The 18,839-nt window shown below is 43.1% G+C and overlaps 2 protein-coding genes across 2 annotated transcripts in view; one reads left to right on the top strand and one right to left on the bottom strand.

Moving 5' to 3' along the window:
* Positions 1-10,209, bottom strand: part of mnat1 (MNAT1 component of CDK activating kinase) — a 35,168-nt gene extending 24,959 nt beyond the window's left edge. The window contains exons 1-6 of the mRNA XM_085256806.1: positions 9,973-10,209; positions 4,020-4,172; positions 3,562-3,635; positions 2,513-2,616; positions 2,139-2,279; positions 815-946 (exon numbers count right to left, since the gene is read on the bottom strand). Coding sequence (XP_085112932.1) covers positions 815-946; positions 2,139-2,279; positions 2,513-2,616; positions 3,562-3,635; positions 4,020-4,172; positions 9,973-10,061 — 693 coding nt within the window. The 5' untranslated portion in view covers positions 10,062-10,209. The remainder of the gene's footprint in view (positions 1-814; positions 947-2,138; positions 2,280-2,512; positions 2,617-3,561; positions 3,636-4,019; positions 4,173-9,972) is intronic.
* Positions 10,210-11,450: 1,241 nt separating this feature from the next.
* On the top strand, positions 11,451-18,190 carry six4a (SIX homeobox 4a). The gene is made up of 3 exons (XM_085256899.1): positions 11,451-12,328; positions 13,942-14,642; positions 15,743-18,190. The coding sequence occupies exons 1-3, from the start codon at positions 11,595-11,597 to the stop codon at positions 16,348-16,350; spliced, it is 2,043 nt and encodes a 680-aa protein (XP_085113025.1). The 5' UTR covers positions 11,451-11,594; the 3' UTR covers positions 16,351-18,190.
* The last annotated feature ends 649 nt before the right edge of the window (positions 18,191-18,839 follow it).

Below are 18,839 nucleotides of genomic sequence, written 5' to 3' on the forward strand. Positions count from 1 at the left end.
CTTTATATTAACGGCCATCAGTCAAACAATACTGTTTGCTCTGGGTCTAAACAGAGCGCATTGTGTGTGACATCTTCTTTTGCGCATGCGGGCCGCTTTGAGCGTTCACACTAGAGCGCGTTTGCTGTCGCATTTTATTTGTAGTGTGAACGAGCAGACAAAAAAAATCGGATTTGATCAAAAAATCGGAATTGAGCATTAAGACCTGCAGTGTGAACGTAGCCTATGTGTATTAACTGCCTCTTAAAACTTGATTGATGCTCATTTTGCTCTCACTGTTTTGCTGCTTGTCTTAGATCTTTGCAACATAAGTTCAGAGCAGCAAAGTTTAGTCTGTTGGACATATGCTAACAAGCAAACTTAGTCCAGGGGTTTGTATGAAAAGCAGTCGTTTTTGTGTGTGTGATGTGTTGCCCAACCACAGTGGAAAGAAAAAAAAGAATTAAAGCTGTTCTAAACAACCACAATTGTAAGCGAGGGAAAAAACCTTCCCAGATTATCGAACTCTCAGGATTTAAATGGGACCTATTGTGCTCCATCTAGAGCTCCATATTTTTATTCTTGAACTTCGCTGGAAAACCAGTCCATGATTTATAGCACAGAAATTATCCTTACTTAGCTCATGATACAACCCCTCCATTCATTGTCAGGCTGAAACGAGCACTTTTGGCTCCATCCTCCTCAAAAGCTGCTTTTCTTTGAATTAGCAGCTCCTTGATGACCATATAAGTCATATCACTTCCTGTGTGTGTAAATAACACACATTCAGGATGGAAAGAGAAGTAGAAAACTACAATATGACTGTTGCACTTACCATATGGATTCCAGTTGAAAACAGACTGGTGGGCTTCACAGCCTGTTTCTGCTGCTCTATCTGGGTCTCAAGCTGGGCAGCGCGAACTTTGTGTTGAGCGAGTAAAAGGGTGGCAGGAAGCTGAGACTGCTCCTGGAGACAAAAAACGTATATAGACTTTGTAAGTATTAATCTTAGTGTGTGAAATGTAACGCAGTAGTTCATTGAACATATCCCACCCATTGCTGGGTCACCATTGTGTGAATGTGTGTGTGAATGGGTGGATGACTGGATATGTAAAGCGCTTTGGGGTCCTTAGGGACTAGTAAAGCGCTATATAAATACAGGCCATTTACCATTTACCATTACCATGAGCATGGGCTGCTTTCAGGCCAGCTGCCACAAAACTTTAGTAAGTCGTATTAGCAAAACTGTGCCGCTGTCAGGGGACGCCGCTTCAAGTGCACTGCGCCGTCTTCACCTCCATTAAATGCAAGGTCGGACGTTTCAATTTCTTCAGTGGAGTATTGCCAAGCGCATAGATCTAAGAACACAAGCCTGGACACATTGTTCACTGTAGAGGTAGGACATTTTTGATGGGGTGAACTATAAAGGTGGGACAGTCTAGAGCTTTTGGCGCTATTTATCAATATTGTCAGTAACAGTTAAATCAGTTTCCATACTATGGGTCCTCTTCTGACCATAAGAACTGACACATTTTACTCAAATGAGTGAAATAAAATGGCAGACAACAAATGTGAATCCAGCGTAGAGTACATGTTGTATTAGAGAAGAACAATAATCTAGTGTGTTTCAACTTCCTACTGATGTGTTTTATTGATTAGTTAGCCACTCCGGGAAACGGCAACATGCAGTCTAAATGTATTTGTTGATGTAATGTATGTGAGTGTTCCCACATAAGAATAGCAAGCCTAGTGGCCACAGGGCCGTACAGATGTCAGAGCTCAGGAGAGCTCCCCTGGGGGGGGGTGAGAGCTGATCTCATCTGCCTACAGTCAACAGGCCCTGTGCCTTAAACAAACAAACACACAGCTTAGCCAGCTATCTGTGATGGTCCTTCAGCAGCCCGCTCTGCCGGAACAATAACTTTCAAAGCCTGCAGCTCAACACAATGGAGCCGATAGGCTTTGGAATCACAGAATGAGAACAATGCAACCTGCAGCACAATGACTGGTAATAAGCTCTTAATGATCTCACATCCACGAACCCTAGAGCCGAGCGCATGCACATCCGACATGGAACATCTGTCATAATGTGACTCGCTAATTGCATCACTAGATTTGTCATTACACATGCACACGGCCATGCAACGTGGGCATCTCACCAGTTCGTCCAGCAGAGCCTGTTTGTTCTTCCTCTTGGCCTGTAGTTGCCTCTGCTCCTCCTGCAGCACCTCCAGTCGCCGCTGCTCATTGCTCTGCTGTTCCTGCAACAGAAGCTCCTCCAGCTCTTCCTGCTCCCGTGTCTGAGGAGGAGAGAGAGTCGGCAAGTTGGAAGAACCTGTCGCTTTATTGACCACGCGGCAGATTCTACACAAGCTGTAGCACCGCCCTGTTGCACTTGATTCTACACCTTGCCCTCTTAGACAAACAGAGCAGCTGGCTTTAAAATAAAAAAGGCCAGTGTTTATCTTAAATACAAGTGTCATTATTAGGTATTATCCTTTTATAAGGGGGGAAAACCTTCAAAAGTACTTACAAGCTTGGCCTTATTTCTCTGGATGACATCTCTGTTCTCTCTCTGGTACTGCTCCATCCTCAGCTTGGTGTTCTCCACGTCAACGTTGTTTGTCAGGTTATACACTGTGTGCAAAAGAACAGCCACTGTTGAACATATCAATCCATCACAACTCACACTGTGGACAGAACCACTGTCTCCAAGTCCACAATACCGTTAATTAAACCCACTATCTAAATCCTCCAAATCATTTAAAACTGTACTCGAAATAACAACAAATTTATTCAACTGAAATGTTGAAATCAAAAATGCATGTGATATCTTAAACCCAGGGACGATGTAAAGACGAGCTGAGGAGAAATTATTCATCATGACATTTTTCCCCCCCTCATTGGGCCGTCGAACCAGCAGATCGCACAAAAAACAAGCAAATTTGATTATTTTATGTTGCCAGATTAATCTATAACAATATATACAATTTATTAACACATATATATTTCATAATACAAATTAACATAATAAAGACCCACTTATATACATGCTGTAGGTGTTGCTGCTAGAAAGAGACAATTTACAAGAAATCTGCCAAATTTAATTATATAGAAGTTTATCTGCATACAGACAGCTTTCATTTTAGCTTCTGCTCAATTTAGCTCCACCCTCGCTGTGTAAAATAAACCAGCGGTGGATGGGAGAAGCATTTAAACTGTTTAAACCTGCAGTTTTCTAATGTGAAAATAAAAGTTGAGAAAAAAACCTCACAAGGTGACTGGACTGATGGAAACAGCATCACTGGCCCAAATGGTATATCTATTTATTTATTTTAAGAAATACTCCATCAGTTTTATTTGTCTGTTTTAGATGGATTTTTACACTGTTTTGCAGCTCTTCTAATACATCCAAGCTACAAGTTTACACTGACCTGCCAGTGAAGACGTGTGAACATTGCAAGTTCTGTTTCCTAATCTGTGGCCCCGGCTGACACTAATGCCTGTAAAACATCCTCTTGTGCAGCCAGAGTCAAGGAGAAATCATTAAACTAGTCTCAGCATGAAGCTCCAAGCTCCTACCTATGTCCTCCACTTGCTCCAGATAATCGTTATATTCTCTCAGGCTGGGGAAGTCAAAATCTCTCTTGTTGTAACTGCAGAGAAACAAGAGAAGTGGTGATGCAAAAAAGTAAAACCTGGTGAGAGCAAATATGCACCGACATTAATAGCTTCCATTAAATCAACCATTTTATAATACCATGTCTGTATCCTGGCTAATAGGCGCACATTAGATGTCAATTAGGGGCTATTAAAGAACAGATAACAGGGAAGAGAGAGGAGGCAGGGAGGGGCTGAGAAGTAAAAATCTGGCAGAGAAAGAGCCTTCCCGTTTGAGCACCCCCGGGGAGATGCATTGTCTACAAAACAAACAGTGTAATGAGAAAGACAAAAGGTAGCTTAAGAAGTGGGAGGAGGCATGGGATGACATATAAACACCAAGAACCACACCCCTCACCCTCACAGTCCCCCTCACTCACATCTTCAGCACTTTCTTACGAATCTCCACCTCCTTATCTACTGTCGGGTCCTCGAAGAGCTGCACGCGGAAGTTGCTCTTCCTCAAAGGCGTGTCGCACTGCACGCAGTTGCTCGAGCCGCGAACGAACAGCATCTCAACGCAGTTCTCGCATCTGCAACAAAAACAGGCATTAAACAGCAAGCTGAACTGCATTTTTTCCCCAGAGGTGACCCTCCTTGGGCACCTCTGAGAGTCAGTAGTAAGCACGCTTGTGTGAGCGTATGTGGCAATTTCCCTCAGAATAAAGCAGATTTGTGTTTGTGTGGTTTTTTTTAAATCTCTGTAAACCATCAGACACAATGGGTGATAATGGGGAACATGAATATTTCCTCTGAGTGCTCAAAGATGGCTGGGATTATGATTGGAATGTCGATTAGACTGCCTCCCGCTCTCAGAGAGGAGGAAATTAGCCCGACACCCCATCAGCGGAGCGTCTGTCTGCACTGGAAAAACATTTACTTTATTGTTATTTCAACAGGCCTCAGTCATTTAGCCACGTTGCATAATATGATAAAATCCAGCTTGGTAACTCATGGCATAGTCTATCATTACAGGAAAGGACCGAGTCTTATGTAATTTGGGAAATGCATAGAGATGAACAACAGCAGTATCTTACTTAAGCTGAACTGTCATTTAAACTAAAGCTTTTAATAAATCTGAAATATTTTATACCTTTTTAAAAACGGATCCAAAAGTCATTCCAACCTTCCCCCACTTTCTTATTATTCCTGACATGGTGCCTAAATGAAAGGAGGCTGCAATGGAATAAACCACAATCTTAAACACTGTGGAAATCTAGGCTGTTACTGATCAAAGTATTTGCTATAAATCTGTTAAACGGCTACGTCTTTCCAAGGCAAAAATATGTAGCAGTACAGCAAAGTCATGATGAGTTTTTCAGGTGGCCTTTAGTTCCCCATATAAGCAACAATGAATCAGAGCTCTCCTCGGTAAAGAGCGTGCCTTTACACAAAAGGAAGAAACTATTTCAGGTTTTAAAAAAAAGAAACACAGGCCAAAACAGGAACTTTGTGCACCCTCACTGGAAACGCCATGGTAACCAATCAGCAGACCTACCTGAGGGCACAATTCTGTGCTTAGCCATCAATCACACCTTTATGCAGGTAGGCGTTTACCCATCAGTCACACGCAAGTGAGTAGTGGACACCGAAGACAATGGGAATGTTCCTTTATCTCCCCTGATGGGGTGGAGAGCCTGGATAAACGTTTGCACAGTACACTCTTTTAATTAGGTCTCTGTGGAGCTTTATTTCAACAGGAATCCACCTTCCTGCTTGTGACCACCTCAAAAAAGACATCTGGTTTCCAAATAGCACTATCTGCTTTTGAGCATTTACAGTTTTCATAATAAAGTATAACAAAGCTAAAGGGGGGGGGAAAAAAACCCGACTTTTCACCACACGTCACTGATGGTATGGTTGAGTCATTTCTTCCCAAAAGTCAAACACTGGGCATGAGGCACTGGTGTCGAGTCAAAAGTTCTCCAGGGATGGAGCTTATTAGAACAATCATGACTGAGCCATCCTGCAAGACATTTCACTTCATCAGCAGGATTTAAAGCAGAAAAAAAAGCAGTTAAAGGAGAAACTGCAGAGCCGTGGAGTTTGGCTGTTTATACCTAGCGTCACACATAAGGGTCAAACAAGCCCAACCTGCAGAGTTGTGACACCAAAGCTTTCAAAGCAGCTATACAACAAACTGACGAAGCACCACGGAGGACTGTCTTACAAGCAGTTCAGCTTGGCTTACAAGAAGCAGCAATGTAAAAATGAAAGCTGAACGGCAGACAAACATCTGCGCCATCCAGTTGGTGCTTCGGAGTCTGAAGTGCAGCCTGGAAGAGGCAGATGTTCGCTGTGGCCTCAGGCTACAGGAGATCTATAGGCCTGGCCATATGGAGGTAGATTGAAGGATTCAGCTTGTTTCCACAGGCCCACAAAGAGCCCATTCATCAAAATGGGGCAAGGAGTGGGGTGTAGCTTAGCCCCCCGCCCCATAAATGGACCACACAACAGAACTCTCCAAAGGGGAAATCCTGTGTAACTCTAGAGCAAAGAGATGACCGTCTAAAAGGGAGGGAGGAGACTCTTAGAATCAATTTGCCAGCTTTGAGATTGTGAGCTTCTTTCATTTTGCGATCAAAGGAGGATCAAGATTTTTTTTTTTTTTTTTTAGCCAATTCTACGCTCAATTGCAAACATTTAAATGGACAGATCTTTAGCTACTTGCCATCTCTGAGTCTCAAGGCTGTTGTCGCTGACTGAGCACTCCTGACTCCTCCCTCTCTCACCTGTCCTGCTCGGAGCTCCAGGCTCCTATCTCTCCCATCTGCAGCTGTCAGCAGGTCAGGGAAAGGGGGTGGTAAGGGGAAGGTAAACAGGGCCCTGGCTCAGCAAAGAGACTCCTCTACCACCACTACCCCCACCATCTCTCAGTGACATTGCCTGCGTCTTTGCTGTGTCACTTTTGAATTAAAGTGCAAAAACAGAAAAGCAGGAGACAGCATGAGACCGAGCTTGTTTGCTTGTTACAGTGATCTCTATATTTTTGTTTCCATCTTAGACCAAGGGTCGATTCAAGACCAAGTAGAGATGGATTTGTGTAATGGCATTGTGTGAAATCTAAACAATCTGCAAAACCTGCAGCATCACAATCAGATAATGCCAAAGACCAACACTATGACTGCTTAAACTAAAAGCTTGCCCCAACCGCACATTTATAGTACTTTAAAGAAAAGCCAAGAACATGTCTGAACTTCACACTGGACGCTTTTTAAAAAAAAAAAAAAAAAATCTGAACGATCCCCAAAACGACTTGTTGCATTGCTGCTGTAGATTATCCTGCAGCATACGGTTATAATTGTAATGTTAGCATCACTGTGTCCACTTTCTAAACAGCACTGTGTGCCTCAGCTACAACTGTTTTTGCCTGCCTGTGCCCAGTGTCAAATGCCAAAGGACACGGACCCAGTGTCATTGTGCAAAGGTAATAAATAACCCACATCAAATGCCCCTGGTGACAAGGATACAAAATGTGCTGCGGTGGAGTTTAAATTTAGATGCATGGAGAAGCTAATAATGCAACTGCTGAAGGCTAGTCAGCGCAGACTGGACGGGCCACTCAAAGAAGAGACATTCTTACATTTATCTAAATGGAGTCCAAGTATTCTCAGCTGTTTATGATTCATCTAGTATATGTATCTCAGTAAGTCAATTAATCCTTTAATGGACAGTCACTGAAGAAAATGGCTTCACAGAGGCCTGGGTGATATCTTCAAATGACTTGTTTTGCGAAGAATTGGTTGTGTTGTATTAGCATTATCGCTCTGAATAACTGAACTGCTTTGTGCTCTCACTAGTGCTACTTTCTCCTGGTAAACAGGCCGGTGTTTATATATATATCCCTCCTATACTTCATGAACATTTAAAGTGCTTTATGCTACCACACACACACGGCACTAGATTTTACATCTTTAAAGCATTTTACCTATCACATACACTCTCTCTCTCTCATACCAAGGACATGCAGACTGGAGACGCTGGGAATCAAATTGTTCTCTTCTGCTTATCCTTATCAAGGCTTCGGGGAGGCTGGAGCCCATCCCAGCTACCATAGGGTGAAAGGCAGGGTACACGCAGGACAGGTCGACAATTGTGGGTCTCTACCTTCGGTTTTGTCTTCAGTAACTGAAAAGCATGCTCTACTGGTTTGAGATCAGGTGACTGACTTGGCCGTTGAAGTATATCCAGTTTCTATGGCTTGAGAAACTCTTGGGTTGGCTTTGCAATAAGCTTTGGGTCATTATCCATTTGTACTTTGAAGAGCTCTTTGATCAGTATTACAGCATTTGGCTGAATGAGAGCAGAGAGTATAGCTCTGTATGCTTCATTATTCATTGTGCTGCTTCTATCAGCAGTCACGTTGTGAAACACTAGTGACCAGGTTCCACTGGCAGACATATGTGTTCATCCCATAACACTGCCTCCACCATGCTTGACAGATGATGTGATATGCTTTAGATCAGGAGCTGTTTCACTCTTTCTCCATACTTTTCTCTTTAAATAATTCTGGTATATATTCATTCATCTTAGTTTCATTTATCCAAAGGCTTTTGTTTGTTTGCTTTTGTTAAGCCCCTTGGATTAAAGATGTATGTTGGTGCACAGAGTCAAAAACTATATAACCATCTAAAAACTAACCATGTGCATTAACCTCTTAGATTTTCTTTTTCTTATATAGTTTTTCTGAAGAGCGTTGTTGATTAAAAATGAGAAAATGGATAACTCTGAAACAGAGTTACAGATCTTGTAGCATTTCTGTAAGACTTGCTTCAAAAAAAAAAAAAAAAAAAAAGGGGGGGGGGGGGGGGGGGGAAAGAAAAGCCAAAAAGCATCAGTGATGAAAATACTAATATGGTTAGGGAGTGCAGCAGTTTCCAAGTGATGCATAAATTCACTGTCGCACCGGCTCTGAGGAACAGATCCAAGGTGACCCGGGCTAGGACATCTTTCCAAATTGCTTCATTGCAGAATCATTTTAATTTTCTGTGTGTAGTCCTGCATCCAGACAGAGGCAGTGAGTTATGAGCCCGCTGACCTGATGACAAAGCACGACCACTTCCTGATGGCACGGTCAATAAACAGACAGGGTCGAAAAAGATGTGCTCATCAAGCTACCACCGTCGCTGCATAATGCTCATGGAGAACATGTCCCCTTCATTTAAACGTCCATGTTTTTAAAGGGCGGACAAGGTTAAATGCTGAAAAATGCACAGTGAAGTTCGAAAAAGTATCTACATGATGCTGCTGCACAGAAGTAGCAGAATACGAACAAATGGAAACATGCTAACTTTTCATCCATTTCTGTATGTTATGCAAATAATAATCATAATCTTCTACTTCTTTCATATGATCCCTTTAGGGGTAGCCACAGTGAATCATCTACCTCCATCTCACCCTATTCTGTCCCTTTCATCCTCTGTCAAACCAACCCTCTGCATTTCCTCCATCACTGTGGCTTCTCTCTTTTCCTCCAGCAAGGTAGCTCCATCTTCAATATCCTTTAACCAACATATCCTCCCTCCAAACCATCTCATCATTGCCTCTTATAATAATAAAATACATTACTTTAGGTTTTGCATTATATTTTCCGTTTAATGCAAAAATGACAAATTCCAAATTAAGCCAGACCTGTGGCAGAGGTGCAGCCATTCAAATAAAAATGTAGCTTTTAGTTAGGTTGGCAGATTAACATGGAAAAACTTGCGCAGTCAAACTCGAATTTGATTTGCACCTTTGAGCTGGCCCTTTTCAAAAACCTCTGAATAATTCATATTCATTATGTGGTTCAAAACTCAGCACAGGGTGTTTATGCTCCTCATCATTAGTCACTTTTCCCCCTGCCATCCTAAACTTGCTGTACTTTACACACACACACACAAAGACACAACTGCAGGGTCTGCTTTTCTACAGAGGTCTCTAAGCTGAGCTGCTTACAGCCAGTGTAGGTCATATGTAAACAATGGCCGCTATACTGTGTTTACCAGCAGTATTAGCCTAGCTTTGCAATTGTGTAGCTCTATCAGGAAACATAACCCACCTCTAAAGCACACTTTCTGTCTACAATGACACAGCTATTTAACACCAAGACTATAAATATGAGCTAGCCCAACAAACCGTCAGCATTCGAGGCTTATCAGTTTTGTTTACGTCCAAGTCCCCCAATTAAGACTAGAGATGTATGTGCGGAAACAGTTTTAAACGCTATATTATAGCTGCTTTTGGGGGGTGCTTTGTGTTTGCGTGTCGTTTCGAGCAGCCTGGAGCAGAAACGCCGCGATGTTGTGGAGGATTTGTGCTCTTTCCTTGTAGCTGTCAGGTGTGAATACTCACAGCGTGTGGCCGCAGACGTTCACCATCAGCTTCAGCGACGGGTTTCTGTATTTGGTTGTTTTACATCTCGGACAGCCCTGTTCGTCCATTTCTGTCTGCACCACACTAAAAAAATAATGGCAATAATAAAAAGCACTTCAGAAACAAAACAAAACACGTCAATAACCTGCAGCTCTCCTGTCAGATTCCAAGCTGCGAACCACTGCGTTACACAAAATGAGGTCCGACAGGAAACGGCATTAATAAGATGTGTTCCTATTTAATGATTGCTTTTAGAGGCGAGGTGCAAATAGCTGCTGGCGCACATACATGCAAGGGTTGCTAGGGAGTCCCAGTGGAAGCGAGGTAAAATAAATTAAGTAAATAAATAACTTTAGCTAGTAGTAATAGTAGTAGTAATGGTAGTAATCGAGTAAATATAACAAAACAAAAAAAACTTGCATATGATCTTGTAAGTCTGAGCAGAAACATAATTAAAAACAAAAATCAACCCAGACATTGTTTCCCTGGGTTTCTGACATCATATCGTTTCTGGATGATTGTGAATTTGGGAAAACAACTCGTAAGTTACATTAAGTTAGTTTTATGAAATCATTGCGAGAAAACGTGAACTTCGTAGGAATTAGTTTGATATTTAAATATTTTTAGTTTTCATTCCTCCCAGTGCTTGAGCTATAATAGTTTATTGACTATATGTGGATGCTAGTAATTGTTAAGACGATCTGAGACTCTTTTACTATAAAAGATTCAATGAAAACATAATTTAAAGTTCAAATATCAGTAATGATGTGGTGTTGGACACCTGTTACGTGATGCTAGACAGATCACCTGATTTGGGAATGAGCTACTCTTGAGAGAAATTTGAGGTCTAGTCCTCATATGATATCTTTCATAGGGGTGTGCTGTTTTTTTTCTGACATTACTTTGGTCGCGTATAGTATTCTGATCCAGTCTTTGGTGGGAGGGGTAGGCTACAACCTCGCAATAGCCACTTAAAGCAGGATCTGTGCTGAAACTTTATTACCTTCATTCCTGAAATAACAATAAAAACAAATTTAAAGTGTGAGTAAATCTGATATCTATTTTTTGTTAACATTTGTTACTTTAAAATTGTCAAAATAAATGTAAACTGGCTAAATAAAGTGAGTGACAGTATTCCCAGCATTACTTCCGTTTGGATTTCCATACATCGAGATGGAAATAAAACATTCTTTTATGTGCATACCTACAGACAAATGATCTCCTGACAATACAGACAACAAAGATATCCCGTTCCCACGATCACAAAAGCACTCACCTTGCACAGGTGAGCTACGTTAATCTACTGGAAGTTATATGACTGACAGCTGGAAACCAAACATTCGCGTCTGAATCCATGCTCGCTCCTCCCTTACGGGCCCTCGACGGCCAATAGCGAGGCGCTCCTGTAGATAGACCCCACCGTGTCTCCCTCCAGCTCCAGTCCCCGCAGAGTAAAAGTCACGTTGGAAGGAAAAGGGGAGAGAGATATCTACTTACAGCTGCTGTCAGATATCCGATCGCATTCGCATGGCGAGGAGGTAACCTGATCGAGCGGGGAGGAGTGACTTTACCAGGGAAGGCTTGAACCAAAAAAAAAAAAAATGTCTTCTTCTTCTGCCGGAGAAGTCACAACAGCAAATGACATCAAGAGGGAAAATGTGAAGGAGGTGGATACGCGGGAGTGCATCAAGCTTGTGGCGCTGGACGCGGCGGAGTTGCCCATGGAGCGCACGACTCCCAGCACTGACGCGGTGCGCACTGAGCTGTTGGTGAATGCCGCTTCCTCTCTTGCTTTCTCCCCGGAGCAAGTGGCGTGTGTCTGCGAGGCACTGCAGCAGGGAGGCAATGTGGACCGGCTGGCCAGGTTCCTGTGGTCCCTGCCACAGAGTGACCTGCTACGGGGCAACGAAAGCATCCTGAAAGCTCAAGCCCTCGTAGCTTTCCATCAGGCTCGGTATCAGGAGCTGTACAGTATTTTGGAGAACCACAGTTTTAGTCCGTCCAACCACACCTTTCTGCAAGATCTGTGGTACAAAGCGCGGTACACCGAGGCGGAGAAGGCGCGGGGTAGACCCCTGGGCGCAGTGGACAAGTACCGAATCCGGAGAAAGTATCCTCTCCCCAGGACTATCTGGGACGGCGAGGAGACTGTTTATTGTTTCAAGGAGAGGTCGCGGAACGCACTGAAGGATCTGTATAATCAAAATAGGTACCCGTCTCCAGCGGAGAAAAGAAATCTCGCCAAGATAACCGGACTCTCCTTGACCCAGGTCAGCAACTGGTTCAAAAACAGGAGACAGAGAGACAGAAACCCGTCGGAAGCACAATCAAAAAGGTGAGGCAACAAAAGGAGCACGCCACAGACCTTTTCCCGTCACAGATCGCTCATCAAACGGCAATAAATTTTACTTCTGAAGATTATGTGCGTAAAAGGCCCTTTAATTAAAATGAACGCCGATTAACTTTACCAAGTATTTAAAAGTTGTTGTTTTTTTAATGGAAAAGCGGCTATATTATGCAGTTGGACCAAGTTCGACTACTGACAATACCGAGTGTATTTCATAATCGTCTTGCCGGCCTCACAAATAAGAACGAACAATTTAAATCAATAACTATTCATAGTTCAGAAACACAAAAATTTATTTGTAAAAGGGGTTAGGAGCACGCTTTTAATGTTTTGAAATATGAAGCTGTTGCCATTCAGATCAAGTTTCAAGTGCGTTGGTGCTAAGAGGCATGGAAACCATAAGCAACAAAATACACACTTCAGCGATTAAACTATCAGACGCGGGGAGTGGGCAACTTTAATGAGACGGTTCAAAAGATGACTTGAAAGGTTAAAATCTTCTTATCTATTCGTGGTGTGTGTGCGTGTGTTTGAGCGCGCGCACGCACACACTTGGTGGTGCGCGTGTACCCAGTAGCACATAAATCATTTTCATGATCATGACTTCTTTTTTTTGCCCTCCCCTTCTTCCTTTTGGATCAAGAAAGGATCTCAGAGCTTCCATCAACTCCTGCGCTTCATTTCATAATCCCGCAGACAAACAGACTGACATGTGCACGCTATTCTTTCATGTTTCCCTCTGAGTGAACAAAGATGACGCACACCTGGTGGAGGTGACCCCTCTGTCTCTCTAACCACACACGCGCACGAACGCGCGCACACACAGAGGCATATACACACCATTGTAAGCTGTCTTAAAATCGCCAGTAAAAAAATAATAATTTCAAAGTTTTTAAATCTTTATAAACCTTTGATTTCGTTCTCTTTTTTCCCCTTTTTTTTTTTTTTTTTTAAACTTGTGACACCCTTTTATATTTTCCTGGAAGTGGTGGGTTTAGATGCGTGTGTGTTTGTGTGTGTGTGTCCCTTAGGGGGGAGTGGGGGTGTGAAGTGGTGCAGCTGTTTTAATCAGTCTTTTAAAAGGGGGCTAGTAAACAAAATGAGGCTGCTAATATAGCTGCTCCTATTCTTTCACTTTGTTATTCTTGGAAAATTAAAAATAAGAATTTTCATTGGAACGTCCCAAATCAGAGGCAAAACAAATAAATAAATACTTGAAGCCATTTGTCCTGTCAGAGCTGGCATTTTGTCACTCCAGAATTTATTGCGCCAAATGGTTGCACGGTTGTTGACGCTGCCTGGTTGTTGTCCATGCAGCTCTCCATGAGGTAAGAGGGCTACACAGACACAGCCTGCCTTCAAAGCTTTGTAATAACCCAGCAATAAATGTGAGTCTGTGTGCTCTGGCTTAAAAGCAAAATGTGGGTGGAAATGAAATGAATTCCATTATACGAGTTTATGGTCTAATTGTGTCGGTGTTTATAGTGTTCTTCCTTCCCAGAAACATATACAAATGGTACACAAATTTTCCCTTTTTATTTTCCTCTGTTTTGTTACACACCATTTGCCATCTTTCTCCCTCCTCTTTTGTTTTTCTACAGTGAATCAGATGGAAACCACAGCACAGAGGATGAGTCCAGTAAAGGCCAGGAGGAGCTGTCTCCTCGTCCTCTCTCCAATTCTTCAGATGGGGTGATAACCCACGGGAACCTTCCTATTCAGACGGGACCTCTGGACAGTGGGGTGGTCATCCAACAGATCGGGGACATCAAGATGCCTCCTGGATCCAGCAGTGGCGGTCTCTACAATGGAAGTCTAGTGACCAGTAACACGCCCTCTACTGTATTTCACAATGGTGGATCATCTTACCTCCACTCACCTGGAAACATCCTCTTCAACGGGCTCAATTTGGGCATCCAGCCCCTGGCATTTAATCCTCTGAGACCCTCTGGAGGGGTGCTGCTGGGGGGCTCTGGAGTGGACATGCAGATGCAGACAGGACAGGACAAAGGACTAGGGAATGCTGAGGAGTCCACCCTGCCATATGCATCTTACGCTGGCTGTGTGAATGGGTCAGAGGTGAAGCTGGAAGGGGTTCACACCATGGCTGCCCAGAATGGCGGCTCCTCTGTTCTGACATTCAGCTCCCCATCAGGCGCTCTGCAGCTGGGTGGCTACAGCCTGGTCCAGGTACCAAGTGGAGTCTCTGACAGCGATGGCAGCTCATTACTCAACAGCGACGTAGGTCTTCCTCCCCTGCAGCTTTCTTCTGCCTCCTCTTCTTCAACAATTACACAACAAGGTGGGTTCATGAAGTGATTTGCTGTCTAAGATGATTCAGTTTTAATACTTTGATCTTCTTTTTTACCTTTAGAGGTTACGTGGTCATGTGTAGCTGAAATGTTCATGGAAGAGACTGAGTCAGAATGGACATGGATACAAATATAACTATGCTAAGAATAATTGTACTTTAACTATTCTCACTAAGGAAGCAACAATGTCTCATAAGGGAGATAAAAGATTTTTAGATAAAAATTAGAGCCATCTGCTGTTGATTTTAATAACAGACAGTTATATATGAATCAAACTGTCTTTATATACTTTTAAAGTCAACAAAAGTACAAAAACAGAATCCAATGTTGTATCAGAATGAAGATCTGAATTAAATCTATAGCACAGAAATCACAGCCTTATACCACCTTGCATTATAATACGTGATTGTTGCTCTTTCCCCTCCTTAAATGTCCCCAGTGGTTTGTCAACAGGTCTCTACTACACCCACCCAATATATCTGACCTGCTTTATTGGCTTGTCTGTGTTTGGGCCATAGCCCTAGGGGCTGATGGTGCACATAACACAGACCAGAAGAAATATAGAAGGGACACACACACACACACACACACACACACACACACGTATATATAGAAGTGGTGGTCCTTTTAAAACCCCAGAGATGGATAAAAACAAGTTCTGAAGTCACCATCACTCATCATCATTACGCTCTTGATCTCCAGAGCAGGGGAGGGGAAATATGTTGCAGACAATCAGAGGCCATGAAATGCACTAACAGGGAATAAGCCATTACAGCACTTACTTTGACATGAAGCAGAGAATGTAAACCAGGATGAATAATTAGAAGAAGAAGAAAAAAAACAGAAAATTGCAGCTTTCTCTTGAGTTCTGGCAGCGTTATTCATTTGTTCTCTGGTGCAACTGCAGGGTCGATCTTAACGTCCTCAAAGTGTGTAAGACACACAACAGCAATTTTGCGGCCAAGGCCTGCTGTAAATGGAACGCATAATACTGCAAGAACCGAAGAGGGGATCAGGCAGCGGGAAGGGGATCTACTGCAGCCAAACTGGAGAAAGATATATGTATTGATCTATTGTTGTATCACCACAGGTACCATGGCTCTGAATAATGTAGCAGTGAGTTCCTCCAGTGGCGACTCATTCGAGCAGCAGGACAAACTGACCATGGCATCTTTGCACCACAGTACGGTTCTCTACAGCATGAGCAATAGCGGCCAGCCATCCATCAAGAAGGAGCCTCTGGAGGGAGGTGTTTATTCCTCGTACCATCACGGGCTCCACTTGGACCCCAGTGGTCAAATCAACTACTCCGGTTCAGAAGAGATTTCCTCCAGCCGAGGTCCCGCCTCAACCGCCGAGGTCACTGCCGTCAGCTCATCCAGCCCGGACTCAGAGGTCTACACCACCCTCACTGTCAGTACACCCCTGATGGCTCAAACAGAACCGAGCAACCACCACCTCCAGCCCACAGAGTACCTTGGGGGCCACGAGGTCCGAGGGGCACCGTCCTCACACCTGATGGGCCCCGGCATGAACAACAACTACATGAACCTTTCAGAGAGCAAGGTGGATGGCTCGGGTTCAGGAAGCATGAACGAAATGGTGCGGGCAATGTGTGGGGAGATGGAGGCTACGGAGGGAAAGGAGCTGGCCAAACTACAGACAGTGCAGATGGATGAGGACATGGCTGACCTTTAACCTCAAACCTCTCCCTTTTGCAGAAGCACTCAAGTCCGCCCAAGCAGTGATATGATGAATCTTTTTACTCCTTTTTGTGTGCGTGTGTGTGGGTTGTTTTTTTGTTTTGTTTTTTTTTTTAAAAAACATTCATTTCCTTTTCAATGTTAAATTATTTGCATTCATTTGACTTTTACAATGCACTCAAGTCAGAGAGGAGCCTAGTAGGTGGGCTTTATCAGTTTATCACGAAATAATAATAATAAAAAAAAGCCTGTGAGATTTTTTTTTAAAGCCCAGCTTCCTAAGACGAAACATTATGATGGTGATGTGCTAACAGAAGATGTTGCTGTAAGCGTTTAAGCCGTGTCTAAATGTGCATTTTTATAGACTGCACCTGCTACTTCCTGTTGAGTGGATTTGATCTGCAGAAGCAGGTGCTGGAAAGCCTCGAGTCATGTGACAAGGATGTTCCTCCAAACTAAATGCGTCATCTGGGTCAAACCAAAAAGGTCATGCTGTAGGGGGAACAGCAAGTGAGCCTCTATGATAATGGTCAGTTAAACAGCAACAGCTTTACTGAAGGACTGCACACGCGTTTATAAAGAGAATAGGTCACTAAACACACAAAGCTGCTGATTTGGGGGTGGGGGAGTGTCCTTCAGTAAGCACTTTAGATTGTCTACAAAAGCCTCACAAATCAGTACTAAAAAGTGCAGCTTTTTGTGCTTTAACTCATACCAAATGGGCTGGGAGGGTTCAAAAATGGGACAACATTTAAGACAAAATGTGCCTTTCTGCTACTTAACATACACAATGGCATTGGCCTGTTTGGGCATTTGCACTACCATAGTGACAATACAACGGATGTGTTTCAAACAGCCTTTGTGTTGAGGGTTTTGTCATGTGTGACACACCTCAACAAACGCACAACCCTCTCGGCAATGGCTCCTATTTCAAGCCTCATCATCAACCTGTGAGACCAGCATATGAACGATGATCAAAAAGGTCAGCTCGCACGCTGGACGTCACATGTTTTTTCTAATGCTGCAGCTAATAGTATGTCAACTTGATGTGGTGACACCGTGCTGTATCATCTTCCATTATGACCCGTCTCCATGATGTCAGTGATCACGAATTATATTTTTTCTGTAAAAACCAGGTGCAAACATCACGTATGCTTTCGAAAAGTATAAGGAACAAAGGGACAGAAGTTATGGACGTGACTAAGTGGACAAATTGTGTTTTTGTTTTTTAAATCATCCCACTTTAAAAACAGAGAGAGATTGTGGTCATTTCTCTTTGCGTGGCATCATCGTGTTTGGGACACTTGTGCCTTGTACTTTTTTAATCTTTGTCTTGTGACTAACATAAAATGAAGCTCTGTTGTGGCTCGTGCGCTGCCACGCAGCTTCAGAGATTTCCCACTGTCACCGTCGCCGGGACATTAGTCGGGTATCAACTGAGGGAAAGACACAGGAGTGCAGAGCCCATTTGCTTTTCACAGCAGGAGTTCTCGCTTTCATACGTGACCGTAAGCGGGACATTTCAACCTCATGGCCAACTCGCACCATGCATATTTATCAGTGGATCTACATGCTAGTGGCCTCGTAACACTTTTCTTGAGGATCTGTGACATGATCCTCTCATTTGAGTGGGCATTTCAGTGAAAGTATCCTCAGTGCTTTAATGTCATAAACCAAAAACGAGTTGTGGGCAAAAGATAGTCTTTTTTGTGTCTTTGTTGCTTTTTGTTTTTTAATCTTAGTTTGAATTATATGTTTGTTATCTGAAATTATGTGAATGTATTTTTCTAAATCTCCATACTGCAATAAAAGTTTATATTTATAAAAACGGAAAACAGGCATTTTTAATTCTTTCTAGAAGATGACTAATAGCGTTATTTAATTCTCTTTCGTCACAGCATGTCTGAGATAAATGGAAGTTTATGATGGACAAAAAGAACATCTCATCTCAGTGTTTTGGAGTCCTGTGCAGCCAGATTGTGAGGATACGGGGTTGGGGAGGGGTGAACTGGCACACTTTAATCCAGCGAGCCTGGTGCAGCTCTCTGCAAACCTGCAGTGATCGTTTGCACATGCCTGGCAACCTGGAGTTCATTAGGCCTCCTTTTCTCATCTCAGTCTCTGTAATTCAAATAAACAGCAATGAGATTTCCAGAGGTAAAGCTCCTTTTGGGTGGGGGGTCTGCAGCTCCCCACAGCTCAGTCCAATCCAATGGTCTTTTCCCTGAGCGAAGGCCAAGTCCCCCACTCCCTAACTTCAACATATGGAAGAATGAATCTGAGGTGCTGTCACTCACAGACACAGAGTTGATCCAGAAAAGAGCCGAGGCTCTTCTCAAGGCTTGAGGGGATTCGCTGTGAATTCATGAATCACAAGCCAATACTTGTTCGCGCAATGGGCACCTGACCAAACCAGCAGTGGAGAGATAAGATGGAGACAAAGTTTGACAAATGAATGAACAGCAGGGGATTTTTATTTTCTGC

The sequence above is a fragment of the Mchenga conophoros genome, linkage group LG19 (assembly GCF_057382185.1).
Source record: "Mchenga conophoros isolate Kocher_MC1m ecotype Shallow Benthic linkage group LG19, M_conophoros_male_GT1.1, whole genome shotgun sequence".
In the NCBI taxonomy this organism is placed as follows: domain Eukaryota; kingdom Metazoa; phylum Chordata; class Actinopteri; order Cichliformes; family Cichlidae; genus Mchenga; species Mchenga conophoros.

Coding starts and splice junctions, on each gene's coding strand:
- six4a (XM_085256899.1), top strand. CDS start 11,595: ATGTCTTCTTCTTCTGCCGGAGAAGTCACAACAGCAAATGACATCAAG. Junction 12,329..13,941: donor TCGGAAGCACAATCAAAAAG/GTGAGGCAACAA, acceptor GTTTTTCTACAG/TGAATCAGATGGAAACCACA. Junction 14,643..15,742: donor TTCAACAATTACACAACAAG/GTGGGTTCATGA, acceptor GTATCACCACAG/GTACCATGGCTCTGAATAAT.